The sequence below is a fragment of the Notolepis coatsorum genome (assembly GCF_963971535.1).
Source record: "Notolepis coatsorum genome assembly, chromosome: 1".
Lineage (NCBI taxonomy): Eukaryota > Metazoa > Chordata > Actinopteri > Aulopiformes > Paralepididae > Notolepis > Notolepis coatsorum.
In genome coordinates this window covers 200,842,899-200,864,614 of record NC_140165.1, presented here as the reverse complement: position 1 = coordinate 200,864,614, position 21,716 = coordinate 200,842,899, and the positions used below count along the sequence as shown (strand labels likewise).

The window sequence follows — 21,716 nt, the reverse complement described above, 5'->3', positions numbered from 1 at the left end:
TTGAAATGGCCTATGATGAACACTCCACGAAACGATCCTCCTAACCAACGCCCGCAGCGCGAACGACGGCTCCCTCAGTACTTAGAGGCTTACGCTGTCAGTCAACAACCTAGTCTTCTACTAACAGTAAACGCGGTAAAACTAGAAAGTAAAAGTATGTCTAACCCCAACGCCCAGACTACCCCGACCATAGAGGCCCCTACGGGCTCTAATGTAACTGACCAAGTTCACGGTGGGGACCAGTGGGAACCAGACATGACTTCACACCCCGCCAGTACTGAAGAAGTAGTCCCCGATGAGTCCCGGGAGGAATACAACGCTACCGAGAGAGAACTCGGCACGGAAGAAGACGGGGAGAGCACCGTGGAGATAGAACTCCAAGGCTCCGCAAGGAGTACCCCGAGGGAAGGCTCCCCTATACAACCGCCTTCTCCCAGCGAGGCAGAGAGGACCCTACAGCAGGCCTTCCTCATCAGCCTGAACGCCGCTGCTGAACGCGACCGACTGCAGATCCAGCAGCGAAGCGAACACGAGCAGATACGTCTAGAAATAAGACGCATTCAGATGGAAGAGAATGTGGCCCGAGAACGAGCCGGTGCTCAACGGGACGCAGCGCGCGACAGACAGCAGTCGCAACTAATAGAACAGCTGATCAGACGGACAACACCCTCTCCCTCCGCCAGAGGCTCCAGGAACTCGTCTAGACACACCTCCAGGGCGGCATCCCCTAGCCGAGTAAACAACCCTGAACTTGACCAACAGACGAGGTCTATACCCCCCACAGACCACCTCCCCCCACCGGTCCAAGCGAGACCTAGCAACCGGGAAGGAGCAGCATATCCTGTGGAGAGGCTAAACCAGAGACTACAAGCACTGGATGACCTAACTGAAGACGAAGAGGAAGAGGAGGAGAACCACGCCCGAAGACAGCACAGTACTCTACCGGACCAGGAGGTCCGGTACAGCCCAAGCTATACTCCCGCGGAGCTGCGCTACAGACCCCCGACTCTATACACGGGTGAGCACGACGCACGACCCGCACCGAGGAACAGCACCTGGACAAGCGGGCCATGGTACACTGCCGGTACCAGCCCATACCAAGGAGCGGGAGGAGACTCGCCTAGGAGGCCTCTCCCCCAACGCTCGCCGATGTATCCACAGTCAGCGTCATACATTGGCACGCCTATGGTACCCGACTTCACCCAAGAGAACCGGGCCCAGTATACAGAACTCTGCATGTGTCTGGAGACCATGTTGGTGGATGTATTGGATGAACGCCACAAATACGCCATCCTACTGAAGCACTTAAAGGTACCCCGCGCACATAATATAGCGCTCGCCTACGCGACTTCCACCACCCCATACACAGCAGCGCTGGTAGCATTGGACCAGAGGTATGGGCGCATATGGGATTACGTGATCCAGGAGATCCGACACACCGCTTACCCCCAGCAATAGACAATCGAGCACTGGACGACCTGTCCATCAGAGTGCAGTCCCTGGTAGGGATGTTGGGAGCGCAAAGAGAGAAGGGGAGGCATGAACTTTACGCCAACTCAAATGTGGAAAGGATCCTGGAGAAGCTGCCGCCCGCTCGTCAGGAGCGCTTTAGGCGGCAGAGGGACCACAGAGACCCGAATGGCCCCGAACCGAACCTCCTCGATCTAGCAGACTTCCTGGCGAGAGAAGTCAGCAGCCTACGGCTAGATACATTCGGACGGAGCACCCCTGGCTCCAGAGAAGGAACCAGACGACTAAATGATGGAAGAAGATCGGTGACTGTGATGCACCAATCGGAGTCAGTACCGAGCAGCAGGAGCCACAGTACCCCCTCCAGAACGGAGAAGTGGAAGATAGTGTGCCCCTACTGTGAGAAAGAACACTGGCTAGCGCAATGTGACTCCTTCCCCAAGCTGAACGCGGAGGAAGCAGGTCAATGGATAAAGTCCAACAAGCGCTGTTTTCGCTGTGCGCGCTCACACATGGCAGCCGAATGCCGCCTAAAGAAAAGGTGCACCAAGTGCGATGGAGCCCATCTGGACATACTTCACGACAGTAACAGACGGCGCCCTTCACCTGCACCATCCAGCCGCAAAGCGAGCGTCATGTACATCGATCCCGCCAGCAGCAGTGGAGCCCGAGTACTCCTAAAAGTAGTGCGTGTGACACTAAGCTACCAGAATAAAGTCCTGGACACTTACGCCGTCCTCGATGACGGGTCAGAGAAGACCCTGCTGCTCGCCTCCGCTGCGGCCCAGCTAGGGCTGCGGGGAAGCGAAACCCAAATGACAATTCGGACAATAAGACGAGATTTGAAGACGATAAAGGGCGAGAATGTCTCATTCTCTATCGCAGCAAGCGGCCAGCCTGAGCGACGGTACCAGATTGCAGACGCTTTCACCAGCCAAGAAATAGGACTGTCGCGGTACACATACCCCGTCGCCAAGCTGATGGAGAAATATGCACATCTGCGCAAGTTACCGAACCCGCTCATAGACAATGCTATGCCGACCCTGTTGATAGGCTCCGACCATGCAGACCTCATTGTCCCGATAGACCGGGTTCATACCGGACCCCGAGGCTGTCCTGCAGCAGTCGAGACCCGTTTGGGATGGACTCTCCAAGGCCCGCTCGCCAAATCTCTCAACCGAAGTACAGCCACTAGATGTCTCCACTCCCGAGTCACAGAGGGAGAAACCGCACTCCTGCAACACGTAGAGCGGCTATGGACCTTGGAACAAATGCCCTTTAAGAACGGAAAGAAAGACATTCGTTCTAAAGATGACATTTACGCCATTCACCTCCTCGAGACAGGGACCAAGAGAGTCCCGGTCAACGGCGTGTTGAGATACGCCACGCCACTCCTGCGGCGAGAAGGAATGCCTACTTTCCACGCCAAGACAGACGCCACAGAACGGTACCTGCTGAACACGGAGCGGCGCTTAGCCAAGAACCCCGCCCAAGAGAGTGTATACCGCGCTGAGATTGAGAAGCTCATCACAGCGGGACACGTCACAAAGATGGACATTAAAGAGGCTGACCAGACCACTGAATCGTGGTACGTGCCCCACCACAAGGTCCATCACAACGGTAAAGACCGCATAGTATTTAACTGCAGCTACCAGATCGGATCCCAAAATCTAAATAAAGAGTTACTGCCCGGTCCCACACTCGGCCCCTCCCTACTCGGCGTTCTACTCCGCTTCCGCCAGGAAAAGGTGGCCATCAGCGGGGACATTAAAGGAATGTTCCTGCAGGTGAGATTAGTAGAGGCGGACAAGCCCCTGTTACGGTTCCTATGGAGAGAGAAGCCAGGAGATGAGCACCCAGCCATCTACCAATGGGAAGTCCTCCCCTTCGGAACGACGTGCAGCCCCTGCTGTGCGACATTTGCACTACAGAAACATGTAGCAGAGGACCCAGCAGCGGACGAAGAGGTCCGACACAGCGTAAAGAACAGCTTCTACGTAGACAACTGTCTACAAAGCCTTTCAACCCAGGAAGAAGCCGAGGCTCTCCTGATTAAAGGCGGCTTTGATCTCAGGCAGTGGGCCAGCAGCGATCCGCAAGTACTGCGCAGCCTCTCCTCCGAGGACAAGGCAGCCAGCAGCGAGACCTGGATGGCTACAATCCCGGGAGAAGCCCAGGAGATGACCCTGGGATTGGTGTGGCGATTCAAAACAGATTCGCTTCACTACAGACACAAGCCCCTGACTACGGAGCAGGGAAGGCCGGCGGCGGCGCCGACCACCAGACGGAGTGTGTACACAACACTCGCCCGACAATATGACCCGCTAGGATGTATTCTACCGTACACCACCAGGGCAAAAATGATTGTACGAGCATTGTGGGACAAGGACCAGGGCTGGGACGACCCCATTCCCGCACACCTTGCATCCACCTGGAGAGAGTGGGAGATGGAGCTCCACTCACTCCCAGGCGTTAATATGCGCCGAAGCTACTTCCCACCCACGGTGAGGCCAGAGACATGTAAAATGGAATTACACGTCTTCAGTGACGCCTCAGAGGTCGCATACGGATCAGTAGCTTACTTGCGGGCCCAAGACCAGGGGGGAGAGATCTACACAGCATTTGTCCTCGCCCGCTCGAGAATAGCCCCACGCAAGCAACAATCTATCCCACGTCTCGAGCTCTGCGCAGCCCTAGCCGGAGCGCACCTAGCCACGCTCATCCAACGTGAGCTCACCATACCGGTGTCTCGAACAATCCTGTGGTCAGATTCCACGACGGTACTCGCCTGGATCAAATCGGACTCATGCAAGTACAAAGTCTTCGTGGGAGTCAGAGTCACCGAGATTCAAGACTTAACCGAAGAGTTAACCGGAGAAACAGAGTGGCGCTACGTTGATACAAAACAGAACCCAGCTGACGTCATCACCCGGGGGATGCCCCTGGATGACCTCACCCGTCGCAATGTCTACAGTGACGGCCCCGCATTCCTAAGACTCCCGGAAGGACAGTGGCCCATGCCTATCCCGAGGGAAGCAAGTCCAGAGGAGGTGGAAAATAAGAAGTCTGTGTTCTGTGGATTGAGCACCGTAGCCTCCACCGACCCTAACATAGACGATTGCACATCCATAGAGAGTGCACAACAAAGAACATTCCTGCGGTACCACCCGGAGTGCAAGTCCCCCGCTGACAGTGATGCCGGTAACGCGTTACTAAGTAACGCGTTATTGTAATCTGATTACTTTCCCCCGAAAATAGTAATCTAACGCGTTAATCTTTAAAAGCCAGTAATCTGATTGCAGTTACTTGTCCAAGTGGCTGTGCATTACTATTTCGTTACTATCTCATCATAAATTCATAATGCATGCGGAATGCAGTATTTTATTTCGTTTTCGACAGTCAAAAATACATTTTTGAGCTGTTTTTCTTATTTGAGAGTGACGTGGTGTGGCAGTGAAAGGGTTACACAAGAATGTGTCCTCGCGGCGTGACTGGACTCTCTGTCTGTGAGTGACTCTGCTTTGGCCCAATCACATTCCCCATCCACAGTCTGCGAATCAGAGGCAGAGTAGGGCGGGTCTTCACAGCACGTCATGTGACATATGCGCCAATCGTCTGACAGCAGGACTCCGTTGCATTCGTCTGAGAATTCCACCCCAAAACGCTTGTCTAAACGAAGTGAAACCGCAAGAAGACTAGAGAGACATTTATAAAAACAATTTAATAGTTACAGTTGATATAATTGAATAGTTCAGCCTGCATTTGTTAGATGTGAATGGATACACTGGTTTTGTAAAACCACTGGCTGGCTGCTCTAATGCTCTCCCACAGTTCTTCAGGTGGGAGAACACGAGTGACAGAGAGAGGGGAGAGAGACACACACACACACACACACACACACACACACACACACACACACACACACACACAAGCACAAGCACACGCACACACGCGCACACACATACACACAGAGAGGGAGAGAAGGGATTATATTATAATAATAATAATAATAATAATTATTATTATTATTATTATTATTATTATTATTATTATTATTATTATTATTATTATTATTATTATTATTATATTAGAGATGTAGGCTGTCTGGGTGGGGTTGGAGAGAAAGAGGCATGGGGTGAGAGAGAGAGAGAGAGAGAGAGAGAGAGAGAGGGGTGAGAGAGAGAGAGAGAGAGAGAGAGAGAGAGAGAGAGAGAGAGAGAGGGGTGAGAGAGAGAGAGAGAGAGAGAGAGAGAGAGAAAAGCTCTTATTTGCCAGATTTACAGTTAATTTACATGTTAAAGAGAGACTGCTTGTATGTTTATAGAGAGACATTTATAAAAACAATTTAATAGTTACAGTTGATATAATTGAATAGTTCAGCCTGCATTTGTTAGATGTGAATGGATACACTGGTTTTGTAAAACCACTGGCTGGCTGCTCTAATGCTGTGAGCATCATAGACTGTTGCTTTACCATACTTGATGGTACAGAAGCTGAAGCACTAGTTTAACAATTTACGTTATGTGCAGAGAAACAAGTTAAAAACAATTTATGCACTTTCAATAAAGCGTTTAAAAAAAACTGTTGGGGGAACGACGACTTCGTAACCTAGTTACTTTCAAAGTAACTAAGTTACTCTGATAATCAAGTAATCAGTAAAGTAACTTGGATTACTTTTTAAAGGAGTAATCAGTAATCAGTAATCGGATTACTTTTACAAGTAATCTGTGGCATCACTGCCCGCTGATATGTCAGCAGCTAACTACGAGGAAGCAGAATTGCTTCTACTGCAGCGAGCCCAGAGAGACTCGTTCCCCGATGAATTGGCCTGTCTACAGGGAGGAAAGCCCGTCCCATCCGACAGCAGATTAATTCACCTGGCCCCCGAGAGCGACGCTCATACCCTCATCAGAGTGGGTGGTCGCCTACGCAGAGCCCCCAATCTACCGGATGACATTAAATACCCGATCGTATTGAACAGCCGACACAAGGTCACAGAGCTGATTATAAAGAAATACGATGAGGATGTACATCACGCAGGAGCAGAAAGAGTCTTCGCGGAAATCAGACGTCGTTACTGGATCCTACAAGGAAGACTGCCGCAAGTGGCGCGCGCAGCCCAGCATACCAAGGATGGCTGACCTTCCTCCATGTCGCCTCCGAATCGGTGACAAGCCATTCCACTCAACGGGTATGGACTGCTTTGGCCCGCTGCACATAAAGAAAGGAAGAGGAACCGAGAAGCGGTGGGGTATTGTATTCAAATGCATGACCACCAGAGCGATACACATCGAGCTTCTCCCGACCATGAGCACAGACTCATTCCTTATGGCCTTCCGTAGATTCACATCACGGAAAGGAAGACCGTCTACCCTATTGTCCGATCATGGGACAAACTTCAAAGGCGGCGAAAGAGAGCTGAGAGAGAGCTTCCAAGCTATGGGCCCAGAACTTAAGACCCACCTCGCTCCAGCACAGGTTGATTTCCAATTCAACCCCCCAAACGCACCCCACTTCGGTGGCACTTGGGAACGAGAAGTGCGCTCCATAAAGACAGCCCTGTATGCAGTACTTGGGGCCCAGACTGTGGCGGAAGAAGTCCTAATGACAGTCCTCACGGAGATTGAGGGAGTACTTAACTCGAAGCCCCTCGGATATGTCTCCAGTGATGTGGCGGATATCGACCCAGTTACCCCCAACACACTCCTGATGGGGCGGCTAGATCCTGCATTACCCCAGACAATGTACCGGCCTGAAGAAGCGAACGGCCGACGAATGTGGAGGTACAGCCAAGTATTAGCCGACAAGTTTTGGAACAGTTTCCTACTGCACTACCTACCGTCTCTACAGACCCGCCAGAAGTGGGTAAAGGAGAGAGACAATTTGACAGAAGGAACAGTCGTCATGATTATTGATCAATCACTGCCCAGAGCTACGTGGCCGGCCGGCCGTGTAAGCAAAGTGATCACCGGTGCCGACGGCAAGGTCCGAGCAGCTGAAGTGCTCGTCCAGGGTCGCACTTACACCCGTCCCGTGGCAAGGCTCATAGAACTGCCTCGACTCCCAGACACAATCGATGATGACCATGACCCTACAACCCTATGACTTTGTGAAGTTGACTGACCCCTACAGCAAACCCTTATGTGTAAATAGACAACGCGATTAATCTGTCTCTGTTTAACTGATTAGGTCTGGGACCTATTCAGGGGGTGGCTGTTGTGAAGGGCCAGATTAAACCGAATATATATATTTATTTATATATATATATTTAATTGTATTTGTATATTCTCTAATATTCCCTGATATCCCTTGTATATTCCTTGTACAATATACATTGAATATCCATTCTAGCCTACTGAACATCCCATAATAGTCTCCATTCTACTATTGGTCGAGACCTTGGTGCCAGGCTGCCATACCCCTCAGACCCAGTTCAAACGTACCGCTCCACATGTACGAACAAGTCCTAGTTCCGCGTAGGAATCTGGCTACCGCACCACTAATGGGACTATTTGTTCATAGTGCGTATATATACTGCGCTACTAAAGTAGGACTTTCTTTTCAGTCCAGTTTCTTACCCTCCAATAGAGTCACAGACGTAAAGCCTCCCCGCGACGCCACGTGTGGGAGTAAGGCCAAGTTCGCCTACCATCGGTATTGAGACATCGTGTATATTAATATTTGAATAGTCATATTTGGCACTATATCGTCGAGTTGGACGTAGTCTATTAAGCTAATAATAGTCTGTTAATATATAGTGCTTCGTGCGGTGAGAATACTACCGTAGTCAGTACCCCATCGTTTCGGGCAGAGAACTGGCTGCTTACCCAGGGTGGTTGACCCCATGTGAAGCTGCACCCGAGGAGCCCCAGAGCCGACGAGCGAGTGGACCTGTATACCGGATTATTCTACCGACGACAGCCCGCCTTCCCAGGCACGGATTATGCTTTGTATACTTTGATTATTCCATGGATAAAGACCCCCGACACTGCCGTGTGTTGGAACCCCCCCACCTGGAGAGGACGCAAGGTGAGGAGACGCTCTGCAAGACGAGGTCGCTTCACGTCTCTCCCCCGTGGACCGGAGAGAGCCGGCCCACAAAGAGTCCACCTGCTTTCATCTGTGGTCCAAGGATCGCCGGCGCATTGAACGGCACTACAGTGGGTTCACCTGGGATACCCTTGGCCGGACGAGGCAGCCGGATTCTACCCCCCCCCCCTCCTACTCCTGTCGGCTTACAAGCGACCGGATTAACCCCCTCTAGTGTATCTAGTATATAATCATTAAAGTATCATTGCTGTTATTCCTTAACTATTCCAGGTCGTATATTTACCACCTGCGCCTTCAGAGATTGGACATTCTCTATTGATATACCGACGAATACTCTTTGCCATAAAAGTGCATACTATTTCAATTCATAAATGTAATTAAGTGATTAAGTGCTTGTTCTACACACCATCGCTGTGTAGAAATAAAGACCTGTTTCGACTTCGTACATTTGTGTTGGATCCGTTTCATCTACGTGAGAGTGTTTATGATAATATATTTATGCCGTGTACTGGGTGGCCGAATATTAAGTACAAAGGTAGTGGTAGTAAGTATCATATCTAGTAATACAGTCAGGGAATTGTACCCCTCAGTTACAGTGATTATTGTTCGTTTAGCAGCCTGATGGCCTGGGGATAGAAGCTTCTTCTGAGTCTTTCTGTGCTCGCCTTAAGACTCCGGTATCGCTTGCCTGACCGCAGCAGTTCAAAGAGGCAGTTGTTCGGGTGGCTCGAGTCCTTAATAATTCTCTTAGCCTTCCCCTTGCACCGCTTGTTGTAAATGTTCTGGAGGGTGGGAAGCCCCCCTCCAATTGTGCGTTCGGCTGAACGTGTCACTCTTTGTAGTCTGCTACGGTCTTGTGCAGTGCTATTCCCAAACCAGGAGGTGATGTTGCCGGTCAGGATGCTCTCTATTGTACATGAGTAGAAGTTCCTAAGGATCTTCTGACTGACTTGGAACTTCCTTAGGCGCCTGAGGAAGTAGAGGCGTTGTCGTGCCTTCTTCACAACACTGTCAATGTGTGTGGTCCATGTCAAGTCCTCGGATATGTGGGCTCCGAGGTACTTGAAACTGTTCACTCTCTCAACCGGTGCCCCGTCGATGCTGAGGCAAACGCACCATGGCATTGTGTTTTGCTGACCAGCGTTTCACCTGGGATTTTGTGTTGGCCAAGGTGTCCACTCCCCTCCTAGGCGCTCGGATACCAAGGAGGCCCTTGCGAGCGCAACCATGCTGATGCACCCCGTGCCTGAGGCTCCCGTGGCATTGACAACTGATGCCTCGGATTATGCCATTGGAGCCGTTTATGAGCAGTTGGTCGAGGGCATTTGGCAACCCCTGGCGTTCAGCCGACAACTCCGTTCCAGCGAACAGAAGTACAGCACCGTTGACCGTGAGCTCCTCGCCCTGTACTTGGCGGTCAGACATTTCCGTTTCCTGCTGGAGGCTCACCCTTTCACTGTTTTTGTAGACCACAAACCATTGATTTTTGCTATGGCGAAGGTGTCCGAACCGTGGTCTGCCAGGCAACAACGCCATCTGGCTTTCATCTCTGAGTTCACCACTGACATCCAGCATGTGGCGGGGAAGGACAACCCCGTGGCTTACTGCCTCTCGTGGGCCGCCATTGGTGCTGTCCACCTGGGAATTGATTACGCCCGTATGGCTGCGGATCAGGTTTCAGACCCAGACATCCAGGACGGCAGTTACTGGCCTCCAGTTGGCGGACGTCCCCTTCTTTGATGATGGCACGACGCTGCTATGTGATATATCTATGGCGCAGCCAAGGCCAGTGGTTCCACGGGCATGGAGACGACAAGTTTTCGAGGCTATCCATGGCCTCTCGCACCCGGGCAGGAAACCATCACAGCGCCTAATGGCAGCGAAATTCGTCTGGCCCAGGATGAAGGTTGACATTGGGGGTTGGGTCAAGACCTGCATGGCATGCCAACACGCGAAGGTCCATCGACATGTTAAGGCCCCGTTGGAGCGGTTTGATGTGCCTGAGAGGCGTTTTGACCACATCAACGTGGATCTGGTGGGATCCCTTCCTCCCTCCAGGGGGTACACTCACCTTCTGACGATGGTAGACAGGACCACCCGTTGGCCGGAGGCTGTCCCACTCACTGCAACTACTACAGCTGACGTGGCTCGCGCATTCATCAGTACCTGGGTCGCCCGGTTCGGTGTTCCCTCTGATCTTTCCTCTGACCGAGGGGCCCAATTCACTTCCGCGTTATGGACTTCCATTACCCAGCAGTTGGGTGTCTCCCTCCACCGCACTACGGCCTACCATCCACAGGCCAATGGCCTGTGTGAACGTTTTCACCGGTCGATGGAAGCTGCTCTCAAGGCCGATCTCCGAGGCGACAGCTGGGTCGACAGACTTCCTTGGGTGATGCTGGGGCTCCGTACTGCACCTAAGGAGGACCTTCTTTCATCTTCAGCTGAGCTGGTATACGGCCAACCCCTCCGTGTCCCAGGGGATTTTCTTCCCTGTGTTACGGCCCCCTGGTCAGCACTGGAACAGCGGGATGCTCTGCTGGACAAGGCCAAGTCTTTCTTGCCCATCCCCACCTCGTGCCACGGCGTTCCGAAGGTGCGTGTCCCGCCTGATCTGCAGGCAGCGGGGTACGTGTTTATCCGCTGCAACGCCCATCAAGGCCCCCTACAGCCACCCTACGATGGTCCTTACCGGGTTGTGAAGGCAGGCGATAAGACCTTCGTCGTTGACATGGGGGGGAGGGAAGAACGGATCTCGGTGGATCGCCTAAAGCCTGCTCACCTGGATTTGGACCGCCCCATTGAGTTGGCCCAACCGCCCCGCCGTGGTCGCCCCCCTGGTAGGGCAGTCCCGACGCCTACACTAGCTACAGCGGACCCCCGGACCTGCCGTCCGAGGCCTTTTCAGTGTCAGCCTACTGCTTTACCACTGCCTCGGTTTCCTGTGCCTGCCCAGGGGTACCGGAGTCGTTTTGGGCGGGTCGTCAGAGCCCCTGGACGTTTTTTGGGGCCAGTTCTTGTAAATTCTGGGGGGACGTGTGTAGTGGCTACTGGGACATAATTCACGGCATCCTAGCCTTATGTGGTGTTTACTACATCTCCTGTGATCCTTAGCGGGGGATGACGTAGTTTAAGAGACGAATGAAAGAGGAATGGCAGTGTTGTGGTGCGACAGTAGAGTGCGTAATAAAATAGTATTTTTGCATCGGAACACGGCTCCGTTTTCACCATCATTACCGCATTCCTACAATATATTGATTAAAAAAGGTCTAATGATAAATCACTTACATCCTTCTTCTTTTTCTTCTTATCCTTCTTCTTCTTCTTCTTTTTCTTGTCGTTGTCACTGTCAGATGAATCCTGAGCAAAGAAAAAGGATTTTATTTACCTGAATTCACAGTAATACAAAACACATTGTCGTAACCAAACTCAGCCATTTCATTTCACATGAGATCCTGAGATCAGACAAAAAAACCTCCAACACCTCTTTCTTCTTTTTCTTCTTCTTATCCTTCTTCTTCTTATCGTCATCGCTGTCAGAGTCAGAATCCTGTTAAAGAAAATATTAAGAGTTTTGCAGCTAAATGAATGACCAAAAGATATGGCTACTTACAAAACGGTTGCCCTTATGAAAGTAATACTCACCATTAAAGTTATTAGTTATGTTATTATCTGTATGCATAAAATAGTGATGTTTTAGAATTTAGACTATTCAGTTTAGTCAGCTTCTTCTTACCTTCTTTTTCTTCTTCTTCTTCTTCTTCTTCTTCTTCTTCTTTTTCTGCAGTAAACAAAAGCATGTTTATGATAAATAGAATAGGTATGTATATGCCTTCATCTCATAATCCACATGTTGTACAAATGCAATGCAAATGCATTGTAAAATAAAAGTAAATGTGTGGCACAACATCAGCATTGTTTAGTTTAGTCAGTGTGCTTAGTTTCTTCATCATTTAGTTTGTCAGTGTGCTTTGTTTCTTCATTTAGTTTGTCAGTGTGCTTTGTTTCTTCATCATTTAGTTTGTCAGTATGCTTTGTTTCTTCATCATTTAGTTTGTCAGTGTGCTTTGTTTCTTCATTTAGTTTGTCAGTGTGCTTAGTTTCTTCATGTTATGGTTTGAAACCGACCCCAATAGCACAACACAAGACAGGTATGAGAGTAGCCAAAAACAGGGCAATATTTATTATATAACAAAAAGCGGCACAGTCCCTTTAAGGGAGAACACAAAAAACACTAGAGTCCATGAAATATGAAAACTGCGGCACTGTGCCTTTAACAGGCGAACAGGCTAAGGGACTAGGGGCACTGGAGAGGGGGACAGGGACAGAGGCCCGGAGAGAGGGGCTGGGGACGGGGACAGGAATCCAACGGCGGAGGCCGGGCACAGGGGCCCGACGGCGGAGGCCTGGCACGGGGACCGGGGGCCCGACGGCGGAGGCCGGGCACGGGGATTCTCTTCCGTCCCTACACCGAGTAGGGCTCTGCTGCTCAGAAAGGAATCCTCCTCCTCCTCCTCGGATGCTGCAGACGGGCAGCGCAGAACAAAGGGGGTCCCAGGGGACCGGGGCGAGAACACGCCATCCCCCCGTGGAATAGGGAGCGATGGCGAGCCGGGGTCCGAGGGAGAACATGCCATCCCCCCGTGGAATAGGGAGCGATGGCGAGCCGGGGTCCGAGGGCGAACACGCCATCCCCCCGTGGAATAGGGAGCGATGGCGAGCCGGGTTGACGTCTGGAGTGGGAACACTGGAGTCCTCCCGTAGAGAATTAGAGAGCGAAGGCGGTGTCCCACTCCAGGCACACAGCGACAGGTGGTGATCAGAACAAAGGGGGTCCCAGGGGACCGGGGCGGAACACACCATCCCCCCGTGGAATAGGGAGCGATGGCGAGCCGGGGTCCGAGGGAGAACACGCCATCCCCCCGTGGAATAGGGAGCGATGGCGAGCCGGGGTCCGAGGGAGAACACGCCATCCCCCCGTGGAATAGGGAGCGATGGCGAGCCGGGGTCCGAGGGAGAACACGCCATCCCCCCGTGGAATAGGGAGCGATGGCGAGCCGGGGTCCGAGGGAGAACATGCCATCCCCCCGTGGAATAGGGAGCGATGGCGAGCCGGGGTCCGAGGGCGAACACGCCATCCCCCCGTGGAATAGGGAGCGATGGCGAGCCGGGTTGACGTCTGGAGTGGGAACACTGGAGTCCTCCCGTAGAGAATTAGAGAGCGAAGGCGGTGTCCCACTCCAGGCACACAGCGACAGGTGGTGATCAGAACAAAGGGGGTCCCAGGGGACCGGGGCGAGAACACACCATCCCCCCGTGGAATAGGGAGCGATGGCGAGCCGGGGTCCGAGGGAGAACACGCCATCCCCCCGTGGAATAGGGAGCGATGGCGAGCCGGGGTCCGAGGGAGAACACGCCATCCCCCCGTGGAATAGGGAGCGATGGCGAGCCGGGGTCCGAGGGAGAACACGCCATCCCCCCGTGGAATAGGGAGCGATGGCGAGCCGGGGTCCGAGGGAGAACACGCCATCCCCCCGTGGAATAGGGAGCGATGGCGAGCCGGGGTCCGAGGGCGAACATGCCATCCCCCCGTGGAATAGGGAGCGATGGCGAGCCGGGTTGACGTCTGGAGTGGGAACACTGGAGTCCTCCCGTAGAGAATTAGAGAGCGAAGGCGGTGTCCCACTCCAGGCACACAGCGACAGGTGGTGATCAGAACAAAGGGGGTCCCAGGGGACCGGGGCGAGAACACACCATCCCCCCATGGAATAGGGAGCGATGGCGAGCCGGGGTCCGAGGGAGAACACGCCATCCCCCCGTGGAATAGGGAGCGATGGCGAGCCGGGGTCCGAGGGAGAACACGCCATCCCCCCGTGGAATAGGGAGCGATGGCGAGCCGGGGTCCGAGGGAGAACACGCCATCCCCCCGTGGAATAGGGAGCGATGGCGAGCCGGGGTCCGAGGGAGAACACGCCATTCCCCCGTGGAATAGGGAGCGATGGCGAGCCGGGGTCCGAGGCCGGAGACGCGGCAGGTGATGGTAGCAACAAGATGGCACGACGTCTGGAGTGAGAACAAAGGGATCCTCCCGTGGAAGTCTAGAGAGCGAAGACGATGTCCCACTCCAGGAAACGGCAGTAGATGGTAACGTACAGAACCAGCGTACAGAACACAGAACGACCCGACCAGGACTGGAGGGGAGTCTGCAACCTAAGTACTCTCCCGAGCTGATCGCAAACAGGTGCGTGAAGGTAGAGGAACAAGAATGTCCAAAGGTGGGGGCTGGTGAAGAGTAGGAGACAGGAAAAAGTCCTCGCAAGGGTGGGGGCTGGTGAAGAGTAGGAGACAGGGAAAAGTCCTCGCAAGGGTGGGGGCTGTTGAGGAGAGTAGACAGGGAAAAAAGGTCCAGGGACAGGCGAATCCTCACACTTCATTTAGTTTGTCAGAATGAATGAATGAATGAATGAATGAATGAATGAATGAATGAATGAATGAATGAATGATAACTTTATTTAACAGATTGCAGAATGGGTACAATACAGTACGGCTCAATACACACAATTGTTAAGGGGATGCAGACCAGAGAAAGACGTTTGTCTTGTTTACATCAGGGTCCCCCATTTTCAATTCATAATGACATTTATGACATAATACAACATACATGACATCATGACATACAGGTATATAGTACTGTTACATTTGTGACATATACGATATGCAAATATACAGTACTGTTACCCAGAGATCCTGACAGAAAATATATACATATGATGGTGAGGAGACTGTACATTAGGAGGGGGTGGGTGGGTGGGAGAAAATATATACATACGGTGGGGAGGAGACTGCCATTAGGAGGGGGTGGGTGGGAGGGGGGGTTTGGACATTTACGGTGGCCAGTTTCAAATTGCAGTCCGTAGGTGCTCTTTGAGAGCGGTTTTGAATGTGGGTAGGGATTCACATTTCTTTACGGCTGTGGGTAGGGCGTTCCACATTGTTGTGGCATAATTGCAAAACGTGTTAGTCCCTTGTTTGTGCCAAATCTGGGTTGCACATGATTTGTGGAACTCCCTCTGGTGTTGTGGTCGTGGTATTCACTGACCTTATATGTCACAAATGTAACAGTAATATATACCTGTATGTCATGTATGTCCCTAGACCCTATGTCATAATTGTCATGATGTCATGTATGTTGTGTATATCATAAATGTCATTATGAATTGAAAATGGGGGACCCTGATGTAAACAAGACAAACGTTTTTCTTTGGTCTGCATCCCCTTAACACATCCACCGCCGGAAACGCTTTAAAGCGTTATTGCCCGCCATGCTTTGACCGCCAGACCTCGCTGTACAGCGTTATTGAGATCAATATTTAATTTTTTCGTCATGGCATTCATAATTCATATATACACCCGTGACACTCCAGCTGGACCCTAAAGGTGAAGGCAACGACGGCTCAATACCGCCGCCTGGTGGATGGTCGGGCGAGTTACACTGGCAAACAGGATATGGGGGCTGTGCGTCGATTAAATTCATCCGGCCGTCAGATATCGTTGCAAGGCTCCCGACAGACACAATGTACATAATGGATCGCTTTCTAAACTTAATAATCGATAAGATTTCGGCGTTTTTTGCGACATACAAACCGGAAATGGACATAGGCGATCGACGTCCTATACTTGGGATCTTTCACCGCCAGTCTCTTTGACGCACGGTAAGAGGACACTAACGTTATTTTCAGCCCAATTGTACATTTCTTTATTTACAAACCATCTGATCAATAAATCAACCCATACTACATAAAGCAGTTAGTGATGATCAAGGAATTATAAACGACCCCCCCCCCCTTTCCTTCACGCATGATGAAGCATATACCGATCATGTACATTTGAATTTTTTAATATAGCGTGTCTAGGGAAGAAACGGCAATCGATAATCTATATATGCGTTTAGGCCTATAACTCACGTTCTAGGAATTACTGCAGAAAACGATAAAAACACTTATATTCTAGATGGTATTTTTGTATGAATGTATGAATGAAAAAGTATAACGTTCCCACATCCTGAACGATAGATAATCGATGTTGAGTGGGCCATAGTAATGTCAATATAGCAATACAATTTAAAAAGTTATAGCCCTGCAAAGAAGGTGAGCCACTCCATAGGCTTTCAATGGTGGCAGACTGGGTACTTTGATGAGTACAATGGCTGGCAGTCAATGTGTTAACAATTGTGTGTATTGAGCCGTACTGTATTGTACCCATTCTGCAATCTGTTAAATAAAGTTCTCATTCATTCATTCATTCATTCATTCATTCATTCATTCATTCATTCATTCATTCATTCATTCATTCATTCAGTGTTTTCTGGTTTTGTGTTTATGTTTGTAAATCTGGTTTAGTTTTTTGCTGCAGTCTAGTTGGTTGTTGAGTAAGTTCAGTTTTTTTTTAGTTTCTCAGTTTTGTCATTGATGAATTTTTTTTTCGGATTTGATCATGGTATTTACATAATTTCTTAGTCTGTTTCTTTGTATTTTGAGTTCAACCACATGGGCTTGGGGTTCACTGTTTGAGCTTTTGGTAAGCTTTGTCTGACTTTTATGAAGTTCAGAGCATTTTTTGTCTCTGGTTTTCATAGCGGTCAGTATTTCAGAGTGCATCCATGGCTCAGCACGATTCTTAACCCTGGTGGTTCTTAAGGGGGCCATGTTGTTAAGTATTGTTGGTTAAAGGCCTCGCTAGAGTAGGTTTTGAGGTCCCTATGTGACTGTTTTGTGACAGCCGGCCTTTTGTTTTAGCTTTTTGCCGGTACAGAATATCATAATGATCGCTTAACCCGCATGCTATAACCCCTTTATTGGAGATCCTGGACAGAGGTCAGAATGAGATCAATGGTCGTTTGTGTGGGTTGGGTGATTAGCTGGCTGAAGCCGTGCAGATCACAAAACCTACTGAAAGCCTTGAAGACGGGTGCATTCTTACGTTGCATATCCGTGTTCCAGTCCCCAATAAGATTTTTTTCTACATCCTCAACTCCAGCTAAGCACCTATCCAGTGTATCATAAAAGCAACTCTGTTCTGGCGGTCTGTAGATTGTGCCGACTAGTACAGATTTAGCCCGTTCGAATAGAATTTCAACCCATACAGTTTCAATTGTCTCATGATTTAGGTCAGTACGGTTAATGAATTTGGTATCTTTGTGTATGTACATGCAGACACCACCTCCATACTGGTTCCTATAATTTCTGACGATTGAGTAGTTCTCAATTTCTATCTCTGGATCTTTTACTGTATCATCTAGTTTGGTTTCAGAGAAGCACAATATGTCTGTCTTACCGTTAGTAAACAATTGTCTGATTTCAGCCAGTTTGGGTCTCAGGCTGTTTGTGTTCAAGTGAAAAATGTGGAGTCCATTTGTGTTAGTTATTTGATTGATGTCGTGCTTAGTTTCTTAATTTTGCTTGTCAGTGTGCTTAGTTTCTTCATTTAGTTTGTCAGTGTGCTTAGTTTCTTCATTTAGTTTGTCAGTGTGCTTTGTTTCTTCATTTAGTTTGCCAGTGTGCTTTGTTTCTTCATTTAGTTTGTCAGTGTGCTTAGTTTCTTCATCATGTAGTTTGTCAGTGTGCTTAGTTTCTTCATTTAGTTTGTCAGTGTGCTTTGTTTCTTCATCATGTAGTTTGTCAGTGTGCTATGTTTCTTCGTTTAGTTTGTCAGTGTGTTTAGTTTCTTAATCATGTAGTTTGTCAGTGTGCTTAGTTTCTTCATCATGTAGTTTGTCAGTGTGCTTTGTTTCTTCATCATGTAGTTTGTCAGTGTGCTTAATTTCTTCATTTAGTTTGTCAGTGTGGTTCATTTCTTCATTTAGTTTGTCAGTGTGGTTCATTTCTTCATTTAGTTTGTCAGTGTGCTTTGTTCAGGGGTGTAAAGTACTTCTTAAGTACTGTTTTGGGGGATTTGTACTTTACTCAAGTATTATTAGGTTTGTATACTTTGTACTTTTACTCCATTACATTTCAGAGAAAAAAAACACTTTTTACTCCTTACATTTAAAATGCAGACCTACAAAGTACAAATCTCACAGGTCCAACCATTTTAATTAGTATATTTTAATTGTTTATCTGGCCGAACTAACGTTAACGTTATTAATCCTGCGACCGCAGGTAAACAGCCAATCAAATCCCCATCAATGGAAAATGAACCCGCCCATACCCATGCTGATTGGTCCTTATGCAACACTAGAAAGCAGGGATCTTTGATTAAACACCTGCTATCAGAAGAATAGACAGTCAGATCCGCATTATGCTGTGGTTAATATTGTGATATTATTCAGGGTACTCCAGTATTCTGTCTTTAATATTGTGATATTATTCAGGGTACTCAAGTATTCTGTCTTTAATATTGTGATATTATTCAGGGTACTCCAGTATTCTGCCTTTAATATTGTGATATTATTCAGGATAATCCAGTATGCTGTGGTTCATATTGTGATATTATTCAGGATACACCATTCTGTCTTTCATATTGTGATATTATTCATGATGTGATGTGAATGCCGTCCATGTTAGTTTACCTTCAATGGAGAAGTGCATTAAATAATTTTAATGCAAAAGAAGTGCCCTATGTTCTTTCATTTCAGCATTGTCTATCGCAGAACACATTCCATTGTGGGAAGAGTGTATGCTTGGTTTCATTCCAGCCTTGCCTAAACACCAGCTGATGATTTCACTAATTGGCTCACCTCTTCAACTAATTCACCTGGTGCAATGTATAGTTAAAATGAAAACTTGGCCCACGATGGAATGAGTTTGAGACCCCTGGTCTATCCCTTTAAAAAAAATTACTTTAACTTTTTAGTACTTAAGTACATTTAAAAGTAGGACTTTTTTACTTTTACTCAAGTGTGTTTTTAGCCAGATACTTTGACTTTTACTTTTACTTGAGTCAGATTTTGAGACGGTACCCATACTTTCACTTAAGTATAATTTCTGGGTACTTTTTACACCCCTGGCTTTGTTTCTTCATCATGTAGTTTGTCAGTGTGCTTTGTTTCTTCATCAAGTAGTTTGTCAGTGTGCTTTGTTTCTTCATCATGTAGTTTGTCAGTGTGCTTAATTTCTTCATTTAGTTTGTCAGTGTGCTTCTTTTCTTCATCATTTAGTTTGTCAGTGTGCTTAATTTCTTCATTTAGTTTGTCAGTGTGCTTTGTTTCTTAATTTAGTTTGTTGGTGTGCTTTGTTTCTTAATTTAGTTTGTTGGTGTGCTTTGTTTCTTAATTTAGTTTGTTAGTGTGCTTCATTTCTTCATCATTTAATTTGTCGGTGTGAATGGTTTATTCATTTAGTTTGTCAGTGTGCTTCATTTTATTTCTTATTTTTTTTAATCCTCTCTCTCAGATTTTTCTCTGTTTTCTCCCCGTCCCAATTTAGTCGTTGTGCCAATTCCCCCCCTCCCCTACCTGTTTGTTGTGCGCATGTTCTCCAACTGGTCGGTACAAGGGAAACCTGAAGTCATCCGCACGCTTCCTCCGTCACGCGGGGCGACAGCCAGTGCCTCTTTTTTCACCTGGCAGCGAGGACTCTCATTGGTGAAGTGTAACGCATGGGAGGTCACGCTGCCTTCATCAAGTCCTGCCTCCGCTGAGCAAGCGCCCAGACCTGACCTGTAGGCGTCGCTGTCCACAACGCCAGATTCCCACCCGTGACTTCCCTTCCCCTAACCCAGCCAAACGGGTTAGTATAGCGATCAGCCCAAGCCAGAGGCAATGCTGACTCCGGGAGTCGAGACTGCAGCCTCTTGCATTGGTGACGAGCGCAATCTCCGCTACGCCACTGTGTGTGCTTCATTTCTGCATTTAGTTTGTCAGTGTGCCTTGTTTCATCATCATTTAGTTTGTCAGTGTTCTTTGTTTCTTCATTTAGCTTGTCAGTGTGCTTCATTTCTTCATTTAATTTGTCAGTGTGCTTCATTTCTTCATTTAATTTGTCAGTGTGCTTTGTTTCTTCATTATTTAATTTGTCAGTGTGCTTTGTTTTTTCATAATTTAGTTTGTCAGTGTGTTTCATTTCTTCATTTAGTTTGTCAGTGTGCTTTATTTCTTCATCATTTAGTTTGTCAGGTTTTCTTTACCTTGTCGTCATCACTGTCGGAAGAGGAGCTGTCATCAGAGCACTTCTGGAAAATCATATAAAGGAGTCAGCAGTCAACCCTGGAGCACAGTAATGTACTGCTAGCTCAGGTAATAGATACTATTATATGCAACAGTCCCAGACAAAATCCTGGCTGGGGCTGTGAGGACAAAATGAACATTGGTCTCATGGCGCCATCTAGTGGGCACCGCCAGATGGTGCAGGCCATTATTTTGTGTTGGGTAAATATAATTGAATTGATTTCCTCGTGTATGTTGTCCTGGGCTCTTCCTTCCCTTGTTTAAATGTCGTCCTCCTGTCTGGTTGTTGTTTGTGATATTGCTTTTTGTGTCTAGTTTGGTGTTTGATTGTTTCTGTGTTTTGGACTGGCTTTGCCAGGTGTTGCCAATTGTAATTAGTAGGGATGCTCGATATTGGCTTTTTTACCGATACCGATATTCCGATATTGTCCAACTCTTAATTTCCGATACGATACCGATATCAACCGATACCGATATATGCAGGGTTTCCCCCCAAAAAAACGGAATAATTTCAGGTAACTAATAATTTCACTGGATGCATTCAAAAGGCTTTCTAAATGTAAGCATTATCTGTGCAAAATATGATCATTAAAAAAGTTAAAATTAACATACAAGTTGTTGAATTAAACCAACATGCATACTTTTGACAATAAATAAAATAAGAATTGGTTCTTACTTGCTTGCCTGGGTAAATAAAGGTAAAAAAGAAAAAAGAAAAATGTTTCTTTTATTTTTTTTACCGATACCGATATTTTCCGATATCACATTTTACTGCCGATATCGGCCGATAATATCGGTCGGCCGATAATATCGGACATCCCTAGTAATTAGTTGTGTATTTAAGTGTGGGTCTGTCCTCACTTCCTTGTGGCGTCATACCTCTGTGTTCCTGTACCTGTCGTGTCCCTGCTGTCGTCTTCCTTGCCCTGTTGTTTGTTTTGAGTCATAGTAAGTTATGTTTGTATTTTGTTTTGTGCTGCGCACTTTTGTTTTCGTGTAACCAGTTTGTGTTTTCTAAGTGCCAACTGTGCCT

At 48.4% G+C, this 21,716-nt stretch overlaps 1 protein-coding gene across 6 annotated transcripts in view; it reads right to left on the bottom strand.

Annotated features, from left to right (window-relative positions):
• The window catches only part of LOC311232567 (uncharacterized protein), a 67,822-nt gene that overhangs the window by 22,013 nt on the left and 24,093 nt on the right, over positions 1-21,716 (bottom strand). For all 6 annotated transcript variants that reach the window (XM_084319424.1, XM_084319428.1, XM_084319429.1 and 3 more), the window contains 4 exons: positions 20,644-20,688; positions 12,257-12,301; positions 12,005-12,070; positions 11,809-11,880 (listed from right to left, as the gene is read on the bottom strand). In XM_084319424.1, the coding sequence (XP_084175550.1) occupies positions 11,809-11,880; positions 12,005-12,070; positions 12,257-12,301; positions 20,644-20,688 (228 nt within the window). The remainder of the gene's footprint in view (positions 1-11,808; positions 11,881-12,004; positions 12,071-12,256; positions 12,302-20,643; positions 20,689-21,716) is intronic.